General features: G+C 36.5%; 1 protein-coding gene across 4 annotated transcripts in view; it reads right to left on the bottom strand.

The window, feature by feature from the left end:
* The window catches only part of ATP9B (ATPase phospholipid transporting 9B (putative)), a 158,868-nt gene that overhangs the window by 104,742 nt on the left and 42,057 nt on the right, over positions 1 to 12,069 (bottom strand). For all 4 annotated transcript variants that reach the window (XM_017822238.1, XM_017822254.1, XM_017822247.1 and 1 more), the window contains exon 7: positions 5,461 to 5,512. In XM_017822238.1, the coding sequence (XP_017677727.1) occupies positions 5,461 to 5,512 (52 nt within the window). The remainder of the gene's footprint in view (positions 1 to 5,460; positions 5,513 to 12,069) is intronic.

The raw sequence follows: 12,069 nt of genomic DNA, 5'->3' as shown, positions 1-12,069 counted from the left end.
GTGGTCTTGCTTGAGCAGAGGTGTTGGACCAGATGATACCGGGAGATTCCTTCCAGCCTCAACCACTCTGCAGTATCATCTCAAGTGCTCACAGAAGTAAGACCAAAACAATGTAACTCTGGCCTGAAAAACAACAGATGTAGCAACTGTGCAACTGGCATTACCTTACAAAGAATTAAAGGTTCTTCACAAAGGATTGTGAGAATTTCAAAATGATTTTCCATTTCCCTATTGCTTGCATTGCACAGCTGTAGTGGTAGATAAACAGTATCTTGCAATGTTCAAGCCAGAAAATTACTATATGCTGGATTTAAAGACATACAATAATAAACTTGGTTTATGATAAAGATTTTTGCATGACAGCATGCTTGACAGCAGTGGAACTGATCAGTAAGTGGCAGTTGCTCTCTCCAGAGTATCACCTCTAACAATAAAAAATAAAAAACCCCAGGCTTTTGTCCAGTTTGGTAGGGGACCTTACGAACAATAAGGGTTTAACTAAGATTAATCAATTCTTATCCCCTAAAAAGCTACTAACAAAAGCCAGTATCATAACAGCACTGTGGTTAGTCTTTACAGGCCTCAGTAGTTAGCAGCAGTACAGAACAGAAACAATTCTTTGCAGTCCTAGTGTCTATGCAGCACATCCCAAGCCCTAAAGCTCATTGGCTCTTCCAGCTGCAGATTTGAGCACACAGTCTGTTTAGCCCTAATTCCATGTACAATGCCATCACATCTTTCTCCCAGTAATTTTCGACTTGTGGCCAATTTCAACCAAGTATGGTAGATCAGCAATCTCAAGGTTATAAAGTGCCTTGAATTTTTGTGAAAAAAGAAATGATCAAAGAGCCACACGAATAAGAGGAAAGCCAAGCCGTCAGCTCCAACAGTAATCTGTTCTAGGACCTAGCAAAAACTAATAGCTAAAAATCAACATTTGCTTAGCTCAGAACCAGCCACTGCATATGCAGCTTTTCTCCATGAATAATAAGGCTCTGAGGTTATTGTGTGTGTAAAAGAAAAACTTGGAGAGAAAAAAAAACTTTCCTTCATTCTTTACTGACACTTTGTAGCCACCCTATAAAATTTGTGTTCCTCTCAGAATTTCACATTTGAAAGTTACCAGGGCACAAATATTCCAAAGTATTATGAACACATGCACCAGATTTTCATGAAAGACCAGATCCCGTTCATGTCAGACCATGACACATGTTAGCATAGGAACACCTGACCTGGATCAGAAGCCAGTTACTGAATCAAGGCACAACCACGGCATCAAACCAAGGCACAGCCAATGTGGAGTACAAGGATTTTACCTTAAAGAAGGAACGAGCTCATATTTGAATTTTTCTTGTGTTTTACACACAGAGTGTCTTTGATAATATTCCCATAATGCTGAAGTTATTAACACATGCTCCAGCTGGCAGTTCCTATGGACAATTATAAAGTTATATGATGATCTCTGGAATGCTCTGTCTAGCTTTTGATTTACGACTGAGGTAGCATATAGACAAATAAAATGCAGAGAGCATGACAAGCAATTTAAAAATGGACTTGAAATGGACACTGTTAAGGGCCACTTAGAATCTAGCCTAATTTCAGCAAGGGAGCTTTGTATTGGTGTAACAGAGATCTTGCCTACATTTGCATAACAACTTTACACTAAGGTAGTCAGATGGTTTTGGCATGATGCCTACTTATACAAAAAATGAAAATAACCTTTAAACTGTCTTTTGCAGTTGGCTCAGCATGAACATTTCCTTTCATTTGGTGGAAGGATGATAAATGGGACAAATCTTTCAAATTGCTTGTCACCTCTATCATTTATAATGAGCAAAACCAAGATTCAGCCATAACTAATCCCCTCCTACCATTTTAAATATATAAAACCCCAATATATAATTCCATAAACTTGTTGCTCTTTGGGTTTTTTTAATTTCCTTTTTTTTAAAATTTTATTTATTTTCAATCAATGAACATCTTTTGGAAGCCTCTGTTATATGGGGAGCCTGACAGCAGCAAAGAATTCTCATCTGATTTCCACCTGCTCCATTCCCCTGGGAAGTAATCCTAACTCTAAATATGAATAGCCATCTAGCTGCCTCCACTCATGAAAGAGAGGAATACCAATGTTACGGACTGCCACATGAATACAAAACAAAGTCCCACCTATATTAGTCTCTAGACTATAACTTTTGTAAATGTCTGATTAAAAAAACATAAGAAACTTAGAAATTGGACACAGGCACACAATTATCATCAAGTCATTACATCAGATTCTTTGAAGATATCATTCCAGCTAAAAGACAATGCATCTGATAAAGAAAGGAAAAAAATAGATCTAATAAGAAATTAGTTTTATCAAAATAAGACTGATACCCCAAAATGCAGCTTGTGCTATGTAGAATTAAAAGTACCCTAGAAAACTCAACAATCCTAAAAGTGCATTAGGGGGGTGGGTTTTAGGCTGAACTGTTTAACCTACTTATTTATAACTCAAATGGCTTCTTTTTCTGACTGAAGATATAAGATGTTGCAGTGCTGCAGACTACACTAATATGCAATGTAAATACTGAAGTTGGAAAATAGTACTTTGCCTCAAAAGAAGCTTACAGGGTGGATTGGATTTTAAGATTAGTTCAAACTCTACTCTTCATAGATTTATAGTAAGAAGCTATAGTTAAACTGCTTTATTGCACAGAAGATAAAATTACATACAGAACATAAAACCATCAGAAACTGTTTCACAAAGTACTTAAAAGTGTCAACTATAAATTAAACCATAAATCAGTCAAAACTGCAACATCAGGAAGCAACAATTACAGATATAAGTGTTCACTCTTTAGTAAAAAAACAATTACTGCCATATGCTTGAAATTCAGGGGATTATTTTTGTGTGTTTTGTTTTCTTGTTTTATTTTTAAACAAGTGCAACACAAATAAAACTAGTTAACCTGTTGCTTATTTATAGAAAGTGTATTTTTAACGTTAAATTTCATGTTCCAGGTGTAGCAGAAGTTTATATAAATAACTTATATTGGAATTCTAGGAAGATTTCACTAAATTTGCTCTTTACTTACTTTACATTATCATGAACATTTACATAGTAGGTACAGAACTCTTGCAAATTGCTCACAAGCATTTTGTAATATCAGTTATGGAAAGTCTATTGTTACAACATGATAAACTTTTAAATCAAATAGCTTTATTTTCTAGATAGCAAATTAATGGAGTGTCTTAGAGGAAAAAATCTAACATTCAAAGAAAGCTGACTGAAGTACACTTAAACACGGAACCAGACTCAATAGATCTTACTTCCAAAAATATTTTCTTCACACATTTCTGACACAGGGATTCACCCTGTTCCCTTCCCCCATCTATATCTTGACAAAGAAATAGTCTAAGTTCTATTAACTGTGGCCCTTCCAGATTTACTATTCATATATATTCCAGTCAAGACACAGAGGTATCCTGTACAGATGCATTTCTGGCCTGTAGTTCATTGACAACCATACCTGTGCCCCACCCTTCAACTAACAGTTGAAGACAGGGAGTCTTATAACCTCACAAGCAGAATCCATACGATTTTAGGACTTGTTTTGTTGCAAGTTAGGCAACTGTCTCATAATGTTCTTGTTTGTTTATTCCTGCACTGACAACACACCTCATACAAACTGCTGCAAGGATCCTAAGGAGAGTGAGCTAGCTCTCACCAAACAGTTCTTGGTGCTCCTCCAACAGCAAACACTGCACAGTGTTACATATTGAGTTTCCTATACATTTCCACTGTGTGTACATGACTTAAATTACAACTGCTACATACTCGTGCTGGAGTACATGATGATTGTTTCCAAACACCCTGATATATAACATATAATCCAACACAGGCTAGTAAAGGCTAGGAAAACTTTGGATCAACACAAACATTGGAATGGGCTGCCCAGAGAGGTGGTTGATTCACCATCCCTGGAGATTTTTAAACGCAGATTGGACGTGGCACTGAGTGCCATGATCTAGTAAATGGACTGGATTTGGACCAAGGGTTGGACTCGATGATCTTGGAGGTCTTTTCCAACCCAATCGATTCTATGATTCTATGATTCTATATTCACCTTCTACCACTCCCATTTTGCATGCAAGTGGCCTAATTTAAAGTAATTCTTGTACAGGTGCAGAAGTCCTACTTTCCACTTTTCTAGGAGCTGTGACTTGAGCCAAAACACATTTGGGGCAGTAAGGGCAATATCAATCCTTTTATTATCATGTTGGATACAAAAGATTTGAACAGTCAAAAGCATTATGCTTTTTAATAAAATGTGGTACTGTGAGAGGGAATAAAAGGAAAAGCCCTTGTATCCTGAACCAGAAGGTAGTTAATGAAGATGGAGGTCATATAAAGACTACTAGGAAACTTCATCAGTCCAGGCCAGTTATAGATGACCAACTGCCTCTAATCAGCATTTGAAAGTCATTAGCAAGACCCAGTAACTACACAGTAACTCCTTCTTTCAGCAAATATATAGTTCTAGTCAAATGATCTCTGCAAATTTAGCCTTTTACCTGAAATATATGATAGACCTCTAGTGCCACAGTAACACACCAAGTGCCACTAACACAGGGCTTACCAGTATCACAGCTATTAGCTTTCTGAAATTTAGTGCTGTCTGACAAAAAACAGACAGTTCTTAAGGATCTGAAGAGAACTGGTAATATAAATGAGGAAAACTCATTGAATTATATGGGAGGGGCATCCAATAGTAATTTCTAAACTTTACAAAACAGCTATAATTTATAGGGTTCCTATAAAGGAGATATTTGTTTCTCAAAGATTAGGAGTACTCCCCCACCACCATGTGAAGGGAAATAGACCTAACAAGAAGTACTTTTCTTTCTCTCACTCAAGAAAATTCCTGGGGAATTTTTTTGGCTGACCAAAAAGGTATTATTATTTTTAAGTAAAACAAAATGAAAAAAATCAGTTATTTCAGGGGTTTAGATAATGGTAAAACATTTTTTCCAAAAATAACAACTTTAATCACATATTGGTGGGTTCATATTTCAGTTCTTTTCCATTTAATAGCTGTAATACAATCAGATAATATTTAAATGTATGTTGCGAGACAATGATTAATTGTAGATAATTTAAAATGCTGTCAAATCATAATAATCAAGTATTTGCTAAATATTTTTAATATTTAAACCTTTTGTTAAAACAATTCATAAAAATCACCTATTTAGAGAAACATACCTATAGAAGTCTCAGGTTCACAATAAGATTACTCCTGGTTTATAGTCCAAGCATACTGTATTTCTCACGTATGGACTCTTTCCCATTAATTGAATGAAGGTAGAGCTCCATCAATCTATTCGACCAATTCAAATTGGCCACAATGCACAATCTAAAATTTTACCACAAGTCACCAAATTATCGTGTAAGCAATGTGAATTGTCAAAACATACCCGTTTTTTCCGATGTTCTAAGAAACACCATGTCAGATGGGATTCGTTGATTCTGAGAGGAGAAAAAAAAAAAGTATATTTTTTCTAAGTAGGAAAAAAAATAAATTCCAATCAAATGTCCAGTAAGATCTATCACCAAAAGGTCACACTTGGATTGAAACTCAATTAAAATAGGATTTCTCACAGTACTTTACATTCAGCATTTGCAATTCAGAAATCAATATTTTCGAAAAATTATACAATAAGCAAACAACAGTTAATCCTTTCAGATGCTCTTTATAAGTGAATCATAAATACCTGAAGAACATATTAACATTTCCTTAACTGAAAACACTACTCCAAGAATATAAACATCCAACTGAAATATCTTTTAAAATAATTTCACTGAGTAAAACTCTGACATGTAGTTAGCATATATAATAGAAAAAAAAAAAAGGTGAAATTTAAAATATCTGTCTTGGCACTCAAGTGGCAAACATAATGCATATCAAGCATTCTCCTCTCTCCCAACACACACAAATGTACAGGAGGGAAACAGCAAAATAGGGAACAGCATTTTCCTATTTCATGTATCTAAAATGACCAGAATTTCTTCCTCACTATCTAAGGCATAGAGCCACATGCGTAGTTAGTGCCTCTGCACACCTGTTCTGCCATTTCCCTTTCCAGCACGGAACTATATGTATCAAATCACATTTTCAATTATTTGTTGACCACGGAAAGGCCAATCTAAGCCTTCACGGGTTCAACAAAATGAACAATACCACCCTCCCCCGCACCCATGCTATCTGCTACATGGCTACCCAAATCCTTAGCTCTCCCTCCACTTGTTCTCAAGGCATTTACCAGCACTAGATACACATTGCCAACACAGGGTTTAGGAATGAAAAACTGGAAGAAGTAAAAATAACCAACATGTCAAAACCTGAAAGAGATACAGGACTGGAAAGATAAAAAGCAACATACGAAGTCAACAGGGACCAGAGTGAAGAGCAGACAGAGCAATTAGAGAAGATGCTGTACTGAATTGCAATTTCTTTCATCACAACTTATGTCCAGTATGCCACATGCTGTACAATTTGATATTGAAGTTACACACAAAGAATGATTTGGATTTCATTTACAGACTATCTTTAACCAATTTAAGAAATCTCAGTTGATTATTAGCAATGACATTACAAGTTTCATGCACAGAAATATTTCCTAATACTTGTTTCTGATTACTTGTTAAGAGGACATAGCGCATAAATATTTTTCATATAGACAGTAACCCCATTTGAGAATAAATTTCAGGTTTCCCCTTTATACTTGGTTGATATTGCCTTGAAAGCCACTGCATATCTTGGGGTCATCATCTTTTAATTTTTAAGAGCTCTACTGTCTAATTGAGTGGAAAAGAAAATATATATAGTGAGAAATCTGACCACGGCATACATGAACCTCAGAATTCAGTCTTAAAAAACTGACCAAATTTACTCAACATAAAATTTAAGGGGCTCAAATTGCTATCTGAGCATTTCAAAACTATTCAATAATTCCCTATGTCACACTTCAATTATAATCAAACTGCAAAATTGATACAGCAATAATAATTCAATTATGGCTGTATTTTGAGCATTAACTACCAGCTACAGAAAACTGGTTAATTATTTTGTACAGAAGAAACAGCAATGCAGATGAGGTCAAGCTAACCTGAAGGGCTGAAGGCATTAAGCACTGGAGTATCTCACATACTGAATGCAGCACACAGTCCTGTCTGTAAATTTTATAAGGATAATCCTAATCACGATACCTTGATTCACTGAATCAGAGTGGAAGGCATGAATTGTTACAAAGACACAACTATCAAAGAAAAACATAATGGGTTCAAAATTATATTTACATGAAATGCAAGTGCATTCAGCATGGAGCAGCCCTGAAAGCTCTTATCCCAGGAAAAGCCCAAACCACAGCATTAGCAAACATTCAAAAAAGCTTGTAGAAGAATCAGCACAAAGACAGAGGGGTATTTTTTGCTTATTCGAGTCAACTAGTCCTCCATCTCAACAATTAAGGACACAACACTGCTATAAACAGAAAGAAACCCAGCATTCTCAAACTGCTTTCATTCGAAACCAGATATGTATTTTTTTTTATTTTTAACCCTCCACCTTTTACTTTAATTGAAAGTTGCACTTTGCTTTCATCACTCCAAGCCAAAGAAAAATATTTGAAATACATACACTCCCAGTTCCCTCCAATAAAACAGCTCAAAATACATCCGTCAAGATAAATAAACACTGCTTGGTATGACACACTGTGTGGGACCTCCAAAATATTATGCCTGACTATCCATAAAAATCAGTTCAGAGCGTGAAAAAATTCAGTCTCACTCACAATGGAGAATAAATATGTATTTATACCAGACAACAGCACTGAAGCTGATGCGTCTTCCCTGTATGTAATGCTGAACTCTAACATTTGCCTCAGTCACACAGCAATATTATTTCTGATCGAAAACATCCTGGATACTATAGGCAAAGTTTTCCATCAGTCCAAAGAAACCTTCCCAAGATCAGCATGCAGCCACAACAGTGCCACTTGGAATAGTGTGATCTGAATGGATCTGCCAAAGTCAACTGGCAAACTATGTGTTATATGGGCTTAGCTTTGAAAATAAGATGATGTAAACCTCTCTAAATTTCTGGGAGGCACATACTTCTTACCACTCCCTGCAACATACTCTCAAGGACACCAATTGAGAAATGGGACTGGAAGCAACTATACCTGTATCCACTATGGGCACTTCAGTAGAGAGGGGCCACAAAGGGCCACAGAGATGGTACCATCATAAGCAAAAATGATGCTTGGAAAACAAGCAATTCGGGAAACACTAGAAAATAGACGCACATTCTAGTTTACCTAAAAATCTTTTGTAGGTAGCAAAAAACCCTCTGCATACCTTAAAACTATGCATTTCCATGCACGAATACTTCCTGATTTGCAGCAATTTCCATTTTAACTCTTTGTGTTTTTACAATAAAAATAAAATTCATGTGCTTGTCTGTATGCCAGCAGTATTCACCTTGAAGAGGCTGCTCATCTGCAACTAGCACAGCAATTTTTTGCATCTTGCCTCACAACACATAATAATTATACACAGAAAAAACTGCGGTAAAAGCATTAACCTTAAACTATATTATTATGCACCTATTAGATGAAAAAAGAGGAAAAGGAAAAGGCAACTTGAAAATTAAATAATTCTGTCCTTAAATGACAATAACAATTAAACAGATATCCAGTCTTCATATAGATTAGCTATACATTTTTGCAGCTTCCCTGACAGCTCTGACATAAATCCATTACACAAGTTTCAGGTTACTGACTTCATGCCTACAAACTTCCAGTTACTTGTAAACAAGCTAAAACACTTCACCAACATTCAAAAATTTTGCAAAAGTAACAGTCAACTGATCTAATACCAAATTAAACAGAAATTCTAATAATACGAATGAGGCATCAAGTTTCTATAGTGATTACCAGCTTCCAGAGGACATGTTTCCCATTCAGTAAATGAAACAGTCACCTGGTACACACTATTCAAGATTCAGGTACTTTATGCCTGACAAAATTGGGCAGAATCATAGAATAGCTCAAGTTGGAAGGGACCCGACCAATATGGATCACAGAGTCCAACTCCCTGCTTGTTTGGGGACCACCTAAGACTAAACCATTTGACTAAGAGCATAATCCAGGCACTTCTTGAACTTGGACAGGCTCGGGGCCATGACCACTTCCCCGGGGAGCCTGTTCCAGTGATCAACCAGTCTCTCAGTGAAGAGTCTTTTCCCAGAATTTTCCCTGACACAGTTTCATTCATAGAATCAGAATTGTTTGGGTTGGAAGGGACCTTAAAAATCACCTAGTTCCAAATCCTCTACCATGGACAGGGACAGCTTTCACTAGACCAGGTTACTCAGAGCCTTATCCAACATGGCCTTGAACACTTCCAGGGACAGGGCATCCACAGCTGCTCTGGGCAACCTGTTCCAGTGCCTCACCACCTTCATAGTGAAGAATTTCTGGCTACTATCTAAGCTAAATAGACCCTCTTTCAGTTTAAAGCCATTACCCCTTGTACTGTCACTACATGTCCTTGTGATTCCACTTCCTCGTGTCCTATCGCTGATCACCAGAGAGAGATCAGCAACTCCTTCCCACACTGCCTCCATGATAGACTGCTATCCAGCTAGTCATGTGAATATTTTCTTATTTTAACAGAAAAAATGCATATTGATTTTTGCCTCCTTTTATGTTCTCTCTGCTCCTTTTTCTTTCCTGTAAAATAAGGTAAGCTTTTCTGCAAAAACGTATCTGAACGTATCCTACTATGTAGTTGATATGGTCTGAAGCTGGCTCCCTGCCAGCTTCCCTCCCTCCCTTCCTTCCCTCCCTCCCTCCCTCCCAAACCACAGTAGTGAAGGCTAGAGACCGGTTTGTCTTTAAAGTATTTAAAACCGACATCTTGTTTTTCATCAGGATTTTCATATTTTGGAAGTGGGCAGAAAGATACTGCAGGAGTAGTAGGTACCAAAACACATTGTCATTTTTACTGCTGACACTGAAGAGCAAAGATACTCCTGCAAAGACATACCTAGTCTCTATAAAAGAGTGACTACACAGAAACAGATGGCAAGTATGCTACAAAAATCTTTAACATCTCATTATGGAGAAAATGAAATTCTGTTGTACATTGTCACAGACAAACAGCAGCAATATGTCAATCATGTTAGCCCTCTCATGTCATATTTATCAAAGTAGAACAAGTTAAAATGACAACACATATAACTTCAAGCATTCAGAAACCCATGAAGAAACTATGTAATCTCAATTACCATGGAGATGAAGCTAGAAATGTTTATTGATATATACTGAAATTTGAATATATAAGTCATGAAAATGACTTGAATACATTGTTTTGCTTAAATCCAGGCAGAAATAGAGCTCCAGAAAAGGAGGGCTTCCATTTATCTCACTGTTTGCAGACTTACAGATTCAGTCCTAGAGATCTAACTACAGTAAGACAATGGTCAACATAAAGTAAGTGCTTCCCCCGCTGCTGGGTTCTCATGAGTAACTCTATGTCATCCAGGAATACTAGTCAGATTGGCAAACAAGACCCATAAACACACCTACACTTCCCTGCAGCACAGGCTACAATATTCACTTGAAAAATATGGCTTCTAATAGCTTTCAAATTTCTTTTGCATTTTTCACACATTATTATCATGAAATTGTTATTTACATAAGCTTTTCTAGTTCCCTAGTCAGTCTTCCAGTTGCCCTTAATTGCCAATGTCTACAGACCCTCAGAATTTTGCATTTACTGTCCTTTCTTCTCATGTCATGCAATGAACCGTCTGCTTTTCTCATTGACTAAAATATTCCTGCTTGCTTCTGAGTTATAAATGGAAGAGGCACTTCCCAGTTGTCTTCCCGGATCTGCATGCTGTGCAATACTGCATGCTAGCATTAGCTGCAATCCTTGCAAATACTGGATTAACTTCATTTTACACCAGAGATTAAGAAAAACCCGATTGTGTCCCCTTACAGCTCCAAGAAAAACTCACAAGGTTTTAAAATAAAGCATTATGGTTCTGCATGTTTTTAAACACTACTATGTGTTGTTACTATTAAAGGTTGTCACATAAATGTGTAGTTATTATTATTAACTAAAAGTGTTAAGTTTTATATACTCTTCACACCTCCAAAACATATTCCAAACTGTCAATATGCTACAGTTTGTCTAAACAACAATATCTGAACCCATCAACTCCTCCCTTCAATTGTGTTATTTAGGATCACTCCGCATATCTGTGCTCCCACTGGAAACTAAAAATCTATCTTAAAACAAAACAAGGAGAACATCTAGAAGTACCTTGCCTGTTCAAGGCAGGGGACCATTTTTCAGCTTCCATACACAAATGTCTTTTAGTTTTTAAAAAACAGGCAATATTTTCATCTATTCAGGCTTCTTTCTGCCCTAGTAATAGTGCACTACAAAATTTTCAGTTGGAACAATAGATATACTACTTGAAACTAAACTGTTTTAAGCACGTTACAGTCACTTAAGAGATACTTTGAAATTAATTAGGACTATTTAAAAAAAGACAATAATCAGAGGATATTCAAGGTTTAAATCTAGAAAAGCCTTTCACTTAAGTTGTTAGTATTTGTGATGCAGTCACTAGTTAACATATGGATCTTCAGCTCAAATGAGTCATTAATTTCACTGCGGAAATGCTGTTGATGCATCTACCAGTCAAATACAATGTTAACTTGTTCCTCTGCCATTAGAGTGAGCAATTGAACATTTCACTCCTGAGTGGTTCTTTGGCTTAAGAGTCATACTCTGAAATTGAAAATTGCTTGCTGCAACAAAATACACTTCTCAAAAGAACCAGAAAACATTGAAATTCATTAGTCTGAAAGCACCCCCAGATAGCTCAAAAGAAAAAAAAAAAGCTGCTCTGCTGGGACAGTAGGGAGTTTGAAGCTGAAACACAACATTCAAACAACTACATGCATCTTATGGAGATACCAGAGGAAAATCTTCCATCAAAAAGAACA

The sequence above is a fragment of the Lepidothrix coronata genome, unplaced genomic scaffold, assembly GCF_001604755.1.
Source record: "Lepidothrix coronata isolate B3197 unplaced genomic scaffold, Lepidothrix_coronata-1.0 Scaffold3, whole genome shotgun sequence".
NCBI lineage: Eukaryota > Metazoa > Chordata > Aves > Passeriformes > Pipridae > Lepidothrix > Lepidothrix coronata.
This window is presented reverse-complemented; position numbering and strand designations above follow the sequence as displayed.